The sequence below is a fragment of the Apis mellifera genome, linkage group LG8 (assembly GCF_003254395.2).
Source record: "Apis mellifera strain DH4 linkage group LG8, Amel_HAv3.1, whole genome shotgun sequence".
Lineage (NCBI taxonomy): Eukaryota > Metazoa > Arthropoda > Insecta > Hymenoptera > Apidae > Apis > Apis mellifera.
Window position 1 is genome coordinate 8,331,521 of NC_037645.1, and position 17,786 is coordinate 8,349,306.

Sequence of the window (17,786 nt, forward strand, 5' to 3'; positions counted from 1 at the left end):
TGTTTTATAGTTAGATAGAGCGCGCAACCAGTGAAAGTGAACACGATGCAGACCTGGTACTTGTCCAGAGGCAAGGAATGCCAGATACCCTGCTGATATCCTCCGTGTCCTTTATTCCCTTTCTTCCTTTCATTTGTTTCTTTTTTTCTTTTCGCGCAGAAATTCTTGATCGATTTAATTTGCTGAAAACATTTGCCGAAAAAGCGAATTGATCGCATTTTATTATTTTATTAAATCGAGAGAAACGTTTGGTGATAAAATATGGGAAAGAATTGATAGATAACTGTGCTTCGAGAAATTGTATAGAATCAACGGAAACTTATTCGAGAGAATTGCATGAGAGAGGTTATAAATTTCCTGAGAGAAAAGTAATCTCGATGGTCTTGTTGGCTAGACAGGATGATTATCCTTGAAATTCCACGATGTCGTCCTAAGACGACACTAAAGCTGGCCGGCAGAAAAATTATTAACGTGAAAACTCGACAGGCTTGTTTTATTTTCTCGACATTTCTCAACTTTTTTTGCTTTATTCCCAAGTCTCGACGAAACCCATTTTTTTTTCTTTTTTTTTTTTTTTTCTTTTTTTTCTTTTCACACAAATTAATTTGGCCATGACAGAATGGCAAAGATCGGGGAATAAAGTTTCGTGCCTCCATTCAGCTTCGAAAAGAAAAAGTATCGATATCTTGTGCAACTCTCTGTGATCTATGCGCATACGACACGCGCAAATACTCGTTCGGAGTCATGAACGAAATACGTACAATGTGTTCCACAAGTATGAGAAATATTTTAGAAAATGATTCACGATCTGAAAAGATAGTGAAAAAAACTTTATATGATAAATATATCTTCTATCTAGTGATTTTATTTATGAAACATATGAAATTTATGTCGTATATTTTTATTCCGATAGCACAAAGATGTCTATTTTACTGATAATTTCAAGTTTTAACTTAAAATTAATTCTTATAAATAATATTTTTTGAATCTATATAAAATTTTTTCATGCTATTTAAATAAAATATCATTATTTCATTCATTGAATTGCTACGAAGCTACACAAATATGAAAAAAAAAAGTAAGGTTATATCATAGAATACTTGAACTTGATTAAACTTCATTATGTTTCGTTATATTTATATTCAATCGAATATGATGAAATTTTATAAATTCCAAAAGTATAAATATACCAATAATACGAATAACATAGCAATACGATATAAATATTAAAATGTAGTCTACGTTAAGTAAGTATGTCAAGTATAGAGATACATAATTGTAAAAATGAAACGAGAAAGAAAATAAAATTTACCTCGTAAAGAGAAAATTTTTAATTGTTTTTAAACATTAAATCAATTATCGAGTCAATTAATCCGAAAAAAAACAATCGTGATCGAGGAAAGTTAACCTCATATTGGCCTTCATTCGCTTTAGTTCGCGAATCGTTTTGTTTATTGATAAAATCAATTCCAGCCAGGTCGCTATTCGAACTTCTCTCGTCGAAGTCGTCGCGCTTGGAAAGATATTCAGGATCTTCCGTGTGTGTAAATGTCAAGAGGTATATTGCAACAAGTACAATTGCACGTTTCATGTCTTAGCCGCGATTCGTTACCACCTCGAGCTATCTTTCTCTCGGAGACTATTGTTAGCTACTATGTACATACAATATAAGGACGAGTTCGAAAAAAGAACGTGATAGAAATAAGAATCGATCGTTTATCGAGATTGTTCGCTTTTGTCAATTTTTATCCAATTATTGTTATGCTTATGTTGAAAATGAAACTAAATTTCTTTAATTGATCAAAATATGAATTCAAAAAAAAAATTTTCTATAAATATATTTTCCCACATATATGCTACGAAACATACGACTCGTACGATTGGTAAAACTCGTGCTGTCACCTCTCGGCAATGTTTAGCAGCGTTCAAAAGGATTTTACGATCGAAGGATTTACCATCTTTGTAAAATCAATCGAATAAACATGCACTTTCACGTTGATTTATCATTAACATATTTTTAAAAATTTTATCTTTTTTTAATATTATTACTTTACAACAAAAAATATATTTTCAAATACGATCGAATTTATGGAAGCAGTTTAAAGCATTTACAACCATTTCTTATGTGAAAGAAAATTCGAACAGCGATTGAAAGAATTCAGATTTGAAAAGAATTCCAGGAAATCTATTTAGGCTTTGTTGAAAAGAATTCGTTGAAAAGAATTTGACAAAAGGCGAGGGGAATGGCGGCAAAAGACGAATCGTAAAGTTTGTATTCGGCTTCTGCCGAGCACTAGCGCCATCCGGTAAAGTAGTCGAAGCACGAACTAAAAGAGTCGAAGAGCTTGTCTGTCACTTGTTGCATCGCCGTCGGCCTGACGTTCGCTCCGGGCCCGGCGTGCTCTTACCGGTGTATTATTGTGATTTTTTATTTTCTACGTTTCTTTTCTTTTTTCCACGGTATCTCAATTACGATAAATCGTTGAATTTTTCTTTCGATAACGGTGCATATTTATTATCGTCTGTAAGAACACTTTTCAAAGAAAAGTTGTTAGTGTCGCGTGTTTTTTTTTTCATCAGTGGATCCTTGGATGTTCAGCAAAGTTTCCTGCTAAAGTTTCTACTAAAAAAGTATAATTTATTTATACATAATGGTGAGTAAAATAACATAAGATTGATATAAAATCGTAAATTTATTAGCGATTCGATAATAAAAAATTCACGAGTATTTTTACGATAACTCGATCTATATTGGCGCGTAACTTTAAAATCTGTTGATTCGCGAACGATTCGTTATTTCACAATTCACGAGTAGTCGATAATTACGTATATACTTGGATTGAAAAATTTATCTCGCTGTTTATCGATATCTATATACACGCGCTAACGCAGGTATTTAGACACGAAAGAATGTTTGAGAATACGGCAGGTTGTATTCGTATTCATGACGAATCTCGCTGCTTCTTTCGAGAGAAGGGAACACAATGGCTGCATAGAATAAGTGCGATCGTGCGTGCACGCTCGATCGAAAGGAGCCCTGCCTCTTCGCCTTGATCGCTATTTATCGCGATTATCGGTGGTTCTCCTTCCAAGGAATTTGCGACCATGCTCGTTTCGCGGAAAGATATTTAAATTTTCTCAACCTATAAGAGAACAGTGTTTCGTTGAACTTGGTGAATACTTGACCCGTGCCTATATCGCGTTGTTCCGCGTTGCTCTCTGCCAGGTCGTTCCTTTGTTTCCTGGTCTGATACCTCTGTACTCCGTATACGATGGACGCTGTACTACGTCCATTTCTCCGTTCTTTTTCTCCTTCTCTCTTACCTATTCATCTCTTTCTTTCCTCCTCCATCTCCCACTCTTCCTGACGCTGTTGCTGTTTCGTCTCATTCTCGCAAGCTATTCGAATACGAGCCTTCTCTAGAAACCAGTTTCCAGCTGTCAGCATCCAGTTTCTCGTATATATATATATGTATACATACGCTCGGTGCAATGTGTATTATATACATACATATGCAAGATATATGCAATAATTTTTCGTTTCTCGTGCACACGTTGCACGAATGCAGCACAATCTCGCTGACCCACGGCAACCTCCCGACTACTTATTCGCCATTCGTGCATTCGGTTTGTTTCTCTCTCGAAATATTTTTTTTTTTTTTCTCCTCGATTCAGGGGGAAAGAGAAAACGATCGAAGGACGATTCGACGTTGGCCCTGGCGTTAATATCGTTCGATATGAAATAAAGCAGGATGAGAGGCGGTTCTCTCTGTCGGAGAAAAGAGCTCGCCTCGACCGAAATAATTTTCTCCCCCAACGAAAGTCGAAGGGCGCGCGTCTGAACCGAAAATAGGCGGATGCGCGGCGGGACGAGGCGAACTTTGTTTTACGTTCTCGAATTCATTCATGGAAGGGAGACGGATAAACGGCGTACAGGAAGAGAGGCGTACGGGAAAAGAAAAAGAGAGAGAGAAAAATAGAGGGAGGGAGAGAACTGATTCAAGTATCGAGGTTTAAATCCGTCGTAGTTGAACACGTCGTCGTTCTCGTTTCGTATCGCGGCAGTTATAACGTGTCTTCGACCGTTGTGTTTATATTCCTTGCTTCTCTTTGCCACAAGAGGCACAGCTACGTTTCGGCTTCCTGAGATCAAGAGGTTAGGTATGGCCGGTCTGTCTGTTGCACAGAGCTCTGAGAAAAATATATATATATGAAGTATGTGATCCAGGAGGAGCAGATGGTCGTTGAAGATGTGGGTTCAGGTCAAATCTCGTGGGACTGAAACTGTCCCAAAATTGTATGGCAGATTTTTCCTATTGTGTGTATTCTTCCTTGCAGGTATCGAAGGAAGAAATATCCCCTGCATTTTTCTCCAACATTTTGTAATAGAAAATAGAAAAAAAGATTTTCCTTGAAAAGGACGCATTTGATCTATTATTTCTAATTTGTTTAAAAATATGTATTAGCTATACATCTCAGGAGAAAATAAATAGTGATGTTGATGAATAAATTCTTACATGCATACATTTTTTTTTAACTTCTTCTTTCTTTCAAGAAAAATATAAAATTTAATTTTGTTAATTTCATTGTGATTACTCTGTTCAATTAGCAAATTTAATAATTGTTAGTTAAAAAATTATTTTATATTTTATATAATAAAAACTAAAGGGATATATAAAACTTGTTATACATATCATTTTAATTATCTTTAATGTATGAAAGTTAAATGATTTTATTTGAAAAAATAAAATTAATCTTCATATGTCCTCTTTTATCATTTTTTCAAGCCAACATTAAGAGATTTGTACAGTAATAAAAAAATTATAAAAACCATATATAATGTAGAAAAATGTATAGAAAATTTTCTTAAATCATATTTACAGAAATTTAAATTGTTGCATTTCTTTGGATATAATTTTGTGTATATAAGTTATTGTTGTTATATATATCGTTTTAATTATCTTTAATGTATGAAAATTAAATGATTTTATTTGAAAGAATAAAATTAATCTTCATATGTCCTCTTTTATAATTTTTTCAAGCCAACATTAAGAGATTTGTATATATGACAGTAATAAAAAAATTATAAAAACCATATATAATGTAGAAAAATGTACAGAGAATTTTCTTAAATCATATTTACAGAAACTTAAATTGCATCTCTTTGGATACAATTTTGTGTATATAACTTGTTGTTGTTGTATATATATTATTTTAATTATCTTTAATGTATGAAAGTTAAATGATTTTATTTGAAAAAATAAAATTAATCTTCATATGTCCTCTTTTATAATTTTTTCAAGCCAACATTAGAAGATTCACTTTGTATATATGTAATAAAAAAAATATAAAAACCATATATAATGTAGAAAAATGTACAGAGAATTTTCTTAAATCATATTTACAGAAACTTAAATTGTTGCATCTCTTTGAATACAATTTTGTGCGAGTAGAAATCTTGTGGTGTAATAATACAATGACTTGCATCTAGTGTAAAGGATAATGGATGTCTAAACACATGTGTTTAACTCTTACATTAGAAGATTTGACGCATATGGTTGCGTATGGCTTGACACTACTAGAAAATCCCACCTCGAACAAATATATATTCCTCTTGGTGGTTTCTTTCCACCTCTTATTGAATTTCCATTGGCGCTTTAATGAATTTTAAAAATTTGTTGTCGTACTTAATTTTATTCAAACTCGAAGCCAAGAGATTCGATATCATTTCTAAGTATCGAGAAGAAGGAAGTCTCGTGGGTAGAATGTGCATGCGTCTCGGCATAGGAGCGTGTGTGTACACGCATTATGCAGTGCGCAACGTTTCCTCGCGTAATTGCACGGTTTAAGCCTATAAATATTAACGAAGTATCGAAGAAACGATGCTCGTCTAGACGATCAGAACCGTTAATCAAGAGTCGAGAATGTTTTTTAGCTTTCGATAAAAACGTTTGGATTGATAAAGAAAGTACGAAGAAAAAAAAATTATCGCTTTGCTCGATGATAATCAATACTCAAAATTTGTGATTTTTAATTATTCAAGTTTTTTTAATTAAATTTTGTAAAAAGTAGTCCTTAAATTTTATATTGTATTTTATTTATATTTTATATTAAAGAAGAAAGTATCTAGATACTTTATAAAAGGACTAAAATTTTTTAAACAATTAAGTGTAAAATGTTAGGTTAGGTTAAATTAAAATTAAATTTAATTAAATAATTTTAATATCAAAATTATAAATTAATTCTTATCAAAAAATTAGAAAATTATAGATTAAAATTTTTTAAACAATTAGAATGTTAGGTTAGGTTAAGTTAAATTAAATTTAATTAAATAATTTTAATATCAAAATTATAGATTAATTCTTATCAAAAAATTAGAAAATTATAGATTAAAATTTTTTAAACAATTAGAGTGTTAGGTTAGGTTAAGTTAAAATTAAATTTAATATCAAAATTATAATTCTTATCGAAAAATTAGAAAATAGATTAAAATTTTTTAAACAATTGAGTGTAAAGTGTTAGGTTAGGTTAAGTTAAAATTAATTTTAATTAAATAATTTTAATATCAAAATTATAGATTCTTATCAAAAAATTAGAAAATAGAATTAATAATTGAAAATTAATAATAGAATTAATAATAGAAAATTAAAAAATTAGAAAATAGAATTAATAATTGAAAATTAATAATAGAATTAATAATAGAAAATTAAAAAATTAGAAAATAGAATTAATAATTGAAAATTAATAATAGAATTAATAATAGAAAATTAAAAAATTAGAAAATAGAATTAAAATTTTTTAAATAATTAGAATGTAATGTGTTAGATTAGGTTAAGTTAAAATTAAATTTAATTAAATAATTTTAATATCAAAATTATAAATTAATTCTTATCAAAAAATTAGAAAATAGAATTAAAATTTTTTAAACAATTAGAGTGTAACGTGTTAGGTTAGGTTAAGTTGAAATTAAATTTAGCACAATTTTAATATCAAAATCATAAATTAATTCTTATCAAAAAATTAGAATCATAATTAGGTTATATACTTTCCAATCATATTAAAGTTCTCGAACAGAAGAATTGCACATTACTTTTCGAAGAACTGAATGAAGATAAGAAGGTTTTGCTGTTTCTTATCGATAATAACCAGGCAGGCGTGACTATAGTTACGATTACTTTCTACTACTATTCGCTGATCTCGATTTAGCGAAAACTTCGATCGAAACGATAAAGTGACACGTCACGATGCCGATTTACGCGTTCGTTGCACAAGCGTCGGTCGTTTATCTTGAAGTTAAATCGAGATATGCTCCGTTTTGCTTGTTGAACAAATTATATTTCGGCCGAGCGGTTCGGGCGAATGCTTGGACAAGACAAAAATCGGCGAGCAAAATGTTGGAAACGAGATAGACGGCTTTTGACCGTCTATTGATTGTAAGCCTTGTATCCAAGAGCGTACATTCGAGACGATGGCACGTATATCCGTGTCGAGGTCGGGAGAGAACTCGTTTTATTCGCGAAAGGTGATTATGTCAAGAGAATTCGAGACGATCGTAATAAAAAAAAAAAGAAATGCCGTCATGGAAAGCGATCAGGGACTCGATGCACCTTCCTTCTTCGCGCATTATCAAGGGCACGTTACAGTTATCACTGTGCATATCGATAATTTTCGATAACGTAAGTCTGGTTTAAGCGTTAAAGTCAACGAGTAGCATGCAAGTGCGAAAAAAGTACATTCGACTCCGAAAAGAGCCGAGCGTTGCCGAACGGTGACGATATGTTCGGAAAGCTAGGTTTCTAACGTTTCCATTTGACACTTGGCGCGACAATAATTGCAAAGAGCAATGAATTTATCCATTTAACTTAAAATTAATTCGAATATAGTTGTATTTTAATCGTAAAAACGATACTCTGATTAAAAAGAATCTTATAGAATAATTTCTCACCCCGATAATTCAACAACAGTCGTCGTGATAAAGTCAAAATTAAATTATTAAATTTGTGGATATATATATTAGGATAGAATACATTGCACTCGATGCCGGCAAATATCGAAACGCGTTGAGAAACACTGAGAAGCGGACCACTGATACGGCGATGTGTCATAAGTAAATATACGCGTATATACCTGTTAACTCGTTATCGGTATTACCATGGTCCGCGTTGGACAGAAGCCCGAGCGATCAGTTTGCCGGAGAACGAAACGAAGCGTGTCGGTCGTCGCGCGAGTCTCCTCGCATTCGCGATTACTTCGAATCCATTCTCTGTTCGTTATTCCTGACCCGTCTCCTTGCTCTTTCTTTCTAACCCCCCCCACCCACCCACCTTCTGTTTCACTCGCTCTACCGTACATTACGCGAACGAGCCGCAGTCAGTCGGCACAGAGGCATCGTTGACGCCGCGCCGCCTCGTCCCTCCTCTTCCCCCCTCTTCCCACTCTTTTCTTTCCCTTCCCGATTCCTTTTCGCTCTTCTCTCGATTAATTCTTCCCTCCCTCCATTGCTCGCGTTCTTCCTCGCGATGTGCCGAGGCGACGGTGCTCGTTGGCTTTCGACTTGCGTTCCGCGCTTCTTGTATTTTTTTCCCTTCCTTCTCGTCGGAGAGTCGCGGTCGCGTTAACGTTCGCTTTCACGCACTCGATCGAGGATATTCGTCGATCGACGAATCGATCGATCCGGGATCAGTGTCAGTGTGGTTCAAGTGATTGTGGTTTTTTTTTTTTTTCTTCTTTAAAAGCTTCGTTCATTCGCGGTGATATTACGAAGATCAATGCCTCGAAAGGAATAAACGAAAAGAAAAACTACTTTGGTAAAAGTATTTTTTTTTTTTTAGATAAGTCTAATCTCTGAGAATCACGATGCAGCGGAAAATATTATAAGTGGGTTTTAAACTGCGATACGTTGATCACGTGGTGCTCTTACCTCGTGGTTCGGATAAATTTTCGAAACGACCGCGTTTTTAACCGATAACCGCTGTGCTCAACCGACGACTAATAACAACGAGTTTTCGAATTTGAATTCGTTCACGCGAATTTTAATCTAATATTTCAAAGTTTTTTTTTCTTCTAACGAATCGTCGAACCCGCAAAGCATTTTCATCGTTTTTAAAGTGATCGTTCCGGAAGTTTCAACTCGCCTCATCGATGCGAGGCACGGCTGAGGGTACTCGATATTTATCGCGAATGCTTCTCGTAATAGCGAGCCGATAATTGCACGAATGACTATCGTACTCGAAGCACGAACGCTTCGGTGCATTTGTTGCGTTTAATCTTCTTTAACTTTCGTGGAAAAAATTTTTAAATTCTCACATTCTTTTCCCAAGAAAAAATTATTTTTACACTTAAAAATTTTCCATAAATATTTATTAAATTCTTCGGAAATTAATTTTCGACGTTATAATATTTATCATTTAAAATTACATAAAATTATATTTACACACAGCTTGTCATAATAAGATTGTCATTATTTTAAACTTTATTATTTCGTTATATTGTTTATCTTAATTAATTTCGCGCGCAAAAAAAAAAAAGAAAGATTATTAACCGCGAATAATTTACGATGATTACGTTTGGCGGGAAATTTGAACAATGTCGCGTATACGCGCGCGTAACGTTCTCATCATCGTCTCTCATTTACGCAATCGTCCGAAACGGCGATTATTCGGGCCAGGACGAGTTTCACAGCCTGCGAGTAGTAAGATAGCGAATGCACGGCCGCCGCTAACGCGTGCATCCTGCAAACCGACAGTCGGCAACCCGCAAAGGAGTTGTTCCTCCCTACCGATACTATCTAACGACGATAATGGGATAACAAGAGTCACGATAATTAACCGAGAACAGTGGTACTCATTGAATCAATCAACTCTGTCCATTATTATTAACTCGACGCAGAGACGACGTTTGCTTTATTATCCTCTCCCTCTTTCCCCCACTTACCTACCTTTTCAAGTTTAACAAGTTGCGCTCCCATTTCTTATTTGTTGTCTTCTTTGGACTTTTGGGGATTACAGGTGAATTTAGTCACGGCCAGTAAACTATCCAGTGTTAGGAAATTTATGACCCGTAGAAAATTACTCGCGACTCTCTGGTGTTTCTTCTCTGGCAAGAGTTATCGTTCTCCTGTTAACATTTATGGCACACGGTTCGTGTTGCCTCTATTGCGGATCTTAATTCATCCATTCTTCCCGTGGTATCAGTTTTGTTTCAAAATTTTCAAAGATAATATATCAGCGTTGAAATAACTAGAATGAAGTAAGTTTTTTTTTATACATTTTCCAAATTTTTCGATAAGCAATTCAGAATTTTTATTTATCTCAAATTTAAATCTTGTTTTGTCCAGATTTTTTTAAAATTATAACTTATTTTTAATTATACGTTTATAAAGTTTATACGTTATTTTAAATAAAGGCAGCAAGAATAATTTAGATGGTCGCAATTTGGTCTTTTACTTTATAAATTTTTAGGTTAGGTATATTTCGTTGAAAATTTAAAACGCGTTTGTTTTCTTTCTAGTTATATTTAAAAATAAACGAACGTAATATTATTTATACTTACGAAATTCTCCCATAATAAACGAAACAAGTCTTCCAATTTCTGATTCTCATCCCGACGAATGATCATTCCTCATTTGTCTATTGGGTTGTTCGAAATCGACCCGATTACATCAAGCTTCGATACAAACATCGTTTACGTAATCGATGGCGACAGCATATATTTTTATAATCGGACGCTTGCTTCGTAAGGCAATACCGTCGTATTAATTTCAATAGAGAATATTGCGTTTCCTCGGTATATTCCATTCCAGATAGCCCGACGCCATCTTTCTTCCACTGTTCTATGCACGATACTCACTTTCGGCAATGGTCGTTGAAAAGAAACGCATCGTTGCGGGATAAAAAGTCGTTAGATGTATGGCGCGTGACCTAGTTGTTCTTAGATTCGTGAAAACGTTTTCTTTCGGTTGAAAGAGAGGAAGAGATCGCGAGCGAAAGGAAAGGTAACGGGACCGCGAAAAATGCGTTAAAAAATGACTAAAGCGTCCCGCTTCGAGCGCTTTGCGAGTTACTAAGAGAATCGGTTACGGTCGTTGATCTTCGCAATTTTTCGGTTCCGTTCGTAAACTCGATGCCCGCGCAGGCGCTTCACTCACCAGTTTACGAGTGGTATAGGTCCAGAGATACGACTCTAGTTTTTTTTAGTAAAATTTTGCGATATTTTGCGAAAAATTGAAGTTAATGACTAAAAGTATCATCTTTTTTCGAACGCTGATTGAAGAAATCAATCGTAGGAAGGATATAATGTGAATTATTCGATTCAACTTTCAACTGGTTCAACTGTAAGAATTCTAGTGAAGATTTCAAAAGTCTAGTTAATTAATCAATCATAGTTTAGAAGAGAGAAAAACGGTCAATGAAAATTGATAATTAAATTGTTTTCGAACTTAATTTGTTTAACTCGCGAAGTGATACACGCTTAGTAATTATTTATCTAAACACTGCTTGGAGGTTATGTCGATACAGTCCCATGCAAGGTACGTCACATTTACGTTTTCTAAATTACACTTTTTATTAAATCTCCTCATCTTTCGAGCGAATTTTACCACGTCAACAGTGTCACCAGCACTAAAAATTACTAGACAGATTACTATTTCTTCGGGTCGGAAATGATTTTCCACGATCGGTCGTGGAAAATCGCCTGACGCGGTATTAAATTTCGGCCGCGCCTGGTGAAATCTCGCAAACTTTCAAGAGTCGGAGATGTCGTCGTCGTGGTCAGCGAGACGAGAAATTGGAGAGGCGAGTGACGCGATTTAACGGCATTCTTTCGCTTCGTAGGAACGGGCCACGAGTCACGTAACGTAGTAGCCGGGATAAATGCACGGGTAAGATCGGTTTCTCGTAATCAACGTAAGGAGATACCATTTGCCAACCGCGACCGATATTATCCTGGCGCCTGCATAGCGTCTCGTCGACAAACTCGCCTATTGGATCCTTTCCCTTTGCTCTCGCACTATGCCTCGTTACCTCGAACACGGCAACTTTACCGTTCTCTTTCCATCGTGCTTTTTCTTACACATCTCGAAACGTATATCTATCTTAATCTTTATTTAATTTAATTTCTTTATCATTAAGTTATCAATAGAGAATTGTAACAAAATTCGTTCCTCAATAATGAGAATTATACATACCAGTAAGAAAATAATCAATTAATTTAGAATTTATTTAGATCAAATTTAGAATTTTATAATTAAGAAAAGCAACACGAATATAGGAAGGCAAAGAAATATTTGTAAATAAATATTACTTATAAGAAAATAATTAATTTAGAATTTATTTAGATCAAATTTAGAATTTCATAATTAAGAAAAGGGAAAGAAATATTTGTAAATAAATATTAAATTATAAGAAAATAATTAATTTAGAATTTATATATTATTTATTTAGATTAAATTTAGAATTTCATAATTAAGAAAAGCAACAGGAATATGGAAAGGGAAAGAAATATTTGTAAATAAATATTAAATATAAGAAAATAATTGATTTAGAATTTATTTATTATTTAGATTAAATTTAGAATTTCATAATTAAGAAAAGGGAAAGAAATATTTGTAAATGAATATTAATTATAAGAAAATAATTTAGAATTTATATATTATTTATTTAGATTAAATTTAGAATTTCATAATTAAGAAAAGGGAAAGAAATATTTGTAAATGAATATTAATTATAAGAAAATAATTAATTTTAAATAATAATCAATTAATTTAGAATTTATTTAGATGAAATTTAGAATTTCATAATTAAGAAAAGCAACACGAATATGGAAAGGGAAAGAAATATTTGTAAATAAATATTACTTATAAGAAAATAATTAATTTAGAATTTATTTAGATCAAATTTAGAATTTTATAATTAAGAAAAGCAACACGAATATAGGAAGGCAAAGAAGCAAAGAAATATTTGTAAATAAATATTAAATATAAGAAAATAATTAATTTAGAATTTATTTAGATCAAACTTAGAATTTCATAATTAAGAAAAGCAACACGAATATGGGAAGGGAAAGAAATATTTCTGAATGAATATCGGAAGGAGACTCGAACTTGAATTTCAGGCGGTGACAAGCGTCGCGCGGGGGAAGGAGAATGGAGGCGGCGGGGGAGGCTGGCGATGACAAGAGCCCCTCGAAGACTGAGCCGGATGACCAGGGATCGAGGCAACTTAGCGTGGACCAACTGCGCACTCTCTCGATCGACAAGGTTACGGTGGAGAAGATCGTGTTGGAATCGTCGGCGGGCTCGCGAGAGGTGCTGTTGACGAAAAATGAGAGTTCGAGGCGAGTTTCGATAAAATCCGAGGTGGAAAAGCCGGCGAGCGGCGACAATTATCGCTCCTCCCTTCCCGACGACATTAAAGCGTTCGACGGGCGTCGGTCGAAGAAACCGGAGAGGATCAAACCGATCAGACTGACCAAGAGCCCGTCCATAGGCAGCTTGGCGGTCGCGACAGGCGTCCCTGTGGACGAGGCCAAGGGAGAGGACAAAGAGAATCTGTTGATCACCGAGGAGGAGGACAAAGAGAATCTGTTGATCGCCAAGGAGGAGAAGGTGAACGCGAGAAATCTGTTGGAGAGGAGCCAGACGAACATCGAGGTGCTGCAGCGGAACCTGAACACCAGGATCGGCGCGAGCACCGCCCAAAGGTACAAGAAAAAGTTGCTCGAGTCCCGGGAGAATCGGCGTCCAAAGTTCGCGGGGAGGATCGCGTTCGACGAGGAGTTCCTTCAGAAGCACAATCTCGACAAGAGATTGAAGATCGAGGAGTACGGGTTGCCGGACCTTCCTCCGCAACCGGAAGAAGAGGAGGAGGAGGGTAGTTCGAAGGCAGGGTACAGCGAGAAGGTGTTGGAGGTGGAGAAAAGGTGGTCAGGGGAGTTTCTGAAGAATCAATTGGACCGCCGCTCCTCGGAGTCGTCCAAGTCCTCTTACGTGGGGGAATACGGGAGCGTTTCCTCGAGGGAGAGCATAGCCGAGGACTACGATCCTAGAGCAGCCTCCTCCGCCGTTCTTTTCCAAGCTGGAAAAGAAAAGTTCGAGGCGGGGCGGCCGATTAGTTTGAACTGCGCGAAAACTCTGGCCGCGAGCACGTTGAGCACGCTCGACTCCGACTCGTGCCTCGAGGACAGGATCAAGTCGCTGGAGGAGGACATCGAGGAGGATGGGGACTCGGTCGCTCGTCGACGGATAGGGAGATCGTCCGATCCTTGGAGGGAGTCCATGCTCCCGTTCGAGTTTTGGAATCGAAAGGAGACTACGGAGTCGAGGATCGACGAGACTCGAAATTCGAGAGTCGCTTCATTGGAGTCGACGAGGGTGGACGGGTACGCGAGCCTGATAAGGAAGTTCACGATGGAGGCGGGCTCGTCGCGGTCGAGGAAGGAGGAGAAGCAGAAGAGGAAGCTCGGTTTCCGCCGCCTTCTGCCCGGCTTCTTCTCGCCCAAGGACTCGCGAAAGGATTACAAGAAGAAGGAGGGGAAGGAGAGGAAGAGGGCGGGCGACGACAGGCACTTCGCCCGCTACCAGCAGAACGGGAACTACGCCAGGTCGGCGGACACGATGAACCTGAACGAGGACATCAAGAGGAACGTGAAGCTGGACAACAGCCTGAACGGGTCCATGATCGAGGAGAGGCTGGACGAGATCAAGCGGGAGCTGTTCCCGCTCGATCAGGGCCCCATCACGAGCACCCCCGACCACCTGGCGCGCGAGGACCAAGGAGGTGGCGGCCAGCTGCCCGCCCGCTCCTACACCACCGACTCGAGCCTCAGCTCGATCGCGCCCGACGAACGGTGGGCGGGCGAGAGGAGCGGCCAGCTCCTCGGCGTGTCGCCCGACGCGAGGAAGTTCGAGCAGAGGCAGAGGCAACGTTACGGCCAACCGTTGGAACGGAAGCACAGTTTGCAGGAGCCGAACCACTGCGCCCCCAGGCAGCAGCCGGCCTTCTTCCAGAGGAACCACGGCCCGTCGGGGAGGATCTCCGCGCCGCCGGCCGAGAGGTACCTGGCCAGGCCGAGGCCGGTCGACCGCCCCCTCCCAGCCATACCCCGCTCCAGGCTCGACCTCTTGTCCAACTACGAGAATTACCTGGAGGCGGGCGAGCAGGCGTTGTACGAGAACGAGAACCCGCCGCCGGGCTTGATCCTGAAGTCGGTCTCGGCCCAGGTCAAGATCACCAGGCAGCCGATAGTGAATCAGAACCAGCGCGCCCCGTTGCTGGGCAGGTCGCCCAAGTACCTGTCCTCGGGCTCGAGCCAGAAGTCGGGGGACTACGGGGGCGAGTCGAGTTGCACACCGAACTCGAGCCAGAAGAGCGAGTTCTCGCCGACCAGCTCCAAGAGCGGCGAGTATTACCTGCACTCGCCCCGCGACACCGGCTCCCCGAACGAGGAGGACTCTCGAAGGGACGAGGGCATCTACGAGAACGAGAAATCACCGGACGAGCGAATCTACGACGAGACGCCCTGCGAGGAAGCCGACTCGAACCTCGTCGAGGACAAGAGAGGGTCTCCTCGTAGGAGTCGCTCGAGAGGCGGCGAACGAGCCGCTTCCCCGGCGAGGGGAAGCGCGGAGAAGCTGTGCGGGGAGCAGGGAAAAGCGATCTCGCCGCTGGGACCGAGGCGGCCGCCCTCGGCCAGAAGGGCGCAGCCCAACGAGCAGATCCTTATAGCGTCCCCGAAGAGGGACGTGCCGTACGAGACGCGAATACCGAGGCCGTGCAACGAGTCGAGGCGCTGCCTCGTCGAGTCGCCGGTGCACATGACGAACGCGCCTCGAAAACTCGTGGTCGACCCGCGGGGCCAAGATTCGAGCGACGCCTCGAAGGCTCAGGTTAGCTTGGAGATACCGCGTCCAGAGCCTGTTTACGCGCGCCAGCGGAACCCTGAACCAGCTTCTTCGCCCGAGAAAAAGACGAGCAGTCAAGAGAGAAAGGAGGGGGAGGAGAGGGTGGCTTGGGTCCAGGCGTCGTCCTCGCCGCAAATCGGCGAGACTGGCTCGCAAAAGGTCGACAGGTCGATCGAGGATCATCGTCAGAATTCTATCCCAGCTATGGAACCTCAGCCACTTCAACGTAATCCTAATTTAGAGGAGCAACGGGTCTCCAATCAGCTCGACTCGAGGCAGAGAAGTTTGGAAGATGGCGCACAGTACAACCAGAGGACCTACGAAGCGACGCAGCGGATGGGTCCGTTGTCGCCCTCGAAGCAGGAGACTCGACAGCACCTGGAAGCGTTCTACTGGCAGCAGAAGGCGCTCGAGGCGCACCGGAAGTCGCTCGCGTCCCCGGCGAGCGAGAAGCAGATTGGGCGAAAGATCGACTTGCCGGAGGTGAGGGAGGCGGTGTACTGGCAGCAGCTCAAGAAGCTGGACGAGGAGCAGCAGAGGCGCATCTACGAGCAGAATCCGATGGACGAGTCGTCGTACTGCAAGGCGAAGAGAGTATCCGCGCCGAGGCAGCAGGGACCTCCTGTTCGAGTGGCGGCGACCGGTGGTCTTCCTCTGCCTGTCATCGCCCATCATGGAAACCCATCCTCGTGGACCTGTGGCAACGCGAAGCCGAGCCCCGGCGGGAAACCGCCGCTGATGCAGAGCCAGAAGGGCCAGAACCAGCCGGTGCTGATCGTCCGCCCGCAGCAGGCGATCCGCGATCCGCGGGTGGACGCCAAGCCGCTCGACTCGGTGCAGAGATCGAAGAGCGCGTCACCGCATTTTCACAGGGGAGACGTTCCTCAGGCGCGGAAGCTCGAGCTTTCCTCCTCGATCTACGAGGAGGAGCCGACCAACGACGTCGAGGGGAAAGCAGTTGCTCACCCTCCTCCTCCTCCTCCGATATTCAAAAGGGGTAGCTTGATCGGGGGAGAGTCGGTGGAGTACGGAAGCGGGAGCGGCGCGAAGAGGGTGAGCTTCTCGAATCAGTCGGGCGTGGGCGGGCAGGAGCTGGCCAGCGGAAGTTGGCCCACGAAACACGGCACTGCCCCGGAACCGCCGACTCGAAGGCATCGAAGCGAGGACAGCGTGTCCGACACGGACTCGGTGTTCTCGTACCCGGACCGCCTTCGTGATCCTTCCTGCGAGTACGATGCCGACAGGCCTCTTCCGCCTCTGCCCAAGGACGCGACGAGAAGAGGCGTCGCGTACAACGGGGACACGACGCGTTGCAACGTCGGAGTGGATCCTAGACGCGGCGTCAGCCCGCAGCGAGTACTTCGACAGAAGGGTGAGTATCGATATTTTTTTCTTTCCTTTCGTCGGGAGAGAATTCGATTTGTCGCGAATTTTATTTGATTCTTGGAACGTGGCGAGACGTGGTTAAAGATCGTGCTTGCATTACGAGCGAGCTATCTTTTCCTTGTAGCAGCAACGTAACGTCTCATTTACGACGCCATAAATTATTTCGCCGATCATCAATTCCTTTGCATCTCTTTATGGCAATTTCGTGGCAAATCAACTGCGTCTCAGTCGGGCCGTGATTTTATTCGGACAAGGTGCGAAGCGCGTGGCGCGGCGTATGACCGCGCATTTCAATGAGCCTCTTAAGCCGGACCGAGAGCCAACAGCGTGCAAAGGCACGTTCCCGTCCACGGCAAGCGAATCTCGCACGCGCGAGTTCTTTTAAGGTCCCCGACGTTGTTGTTTTATTGTTCAACGTATTTCAATATGCGAGTTTTCTTTCTTCCTAAACAAACGTTTCGAAATCCAGTCGTATCCGGATTTGTCCGCTTGTACTAGGCTA

General features: G+C 40.3%; 1 protein-coding gene and 1 long non-coding RNA gene across 29 annotated transcripts in view; one reads left to right on the top strand and one right to left on the bottom strand.

The window, feature by feature from the left end:
- Window positions 1–2,367: 2,367 nt before the first annotated feature.
- The window catches only part of LOC411277, a 98,145-nt gene continuing 82,726 nt past the window's right edge, over window positions 2,368–17,786 (top strand). For 10 of the 28 annotated variants that reach the window (XM_006564622.3, XM_006564632.3, XM_006564628.3 and 7 more), the window contains exons 1-2: window positions 8,178–8,807; window positions 13,111–17,270. In XM_006564622.3, coding sequence (XP_006564685.2) covers window positions 13,142–17,270 — 4,129 coding nt within the window. In that variant the 5' untranslated portion in view covers window positions 8,178–8,807; window positions 13,111–13,141. Of the gene's footprint in view, window positions 2,655–8,019; window positions 8,808–11,337; window positions 11,528–13,110; window positions 17,271–17,786 lie in introns of those variants that run through there. The other 18 variants (XM_006564634.3, XM_006564638.3, XM_006564626.3 and 15 more) reach the window with 12 other exon arrangements.
- On the bottom strand, window positions 9,379–11,234 carry LOC100577978. Its single transcript, XR_003305089.1, has 2 exons — window positions 10,552–11,234; window positions 9,379–10,238 (listed from the first exon to the last, which is right to left on the bottom strand). It is a non-coding gene; the product is annotated as an uncharacterized LOC100577978 (long non-coding RNA).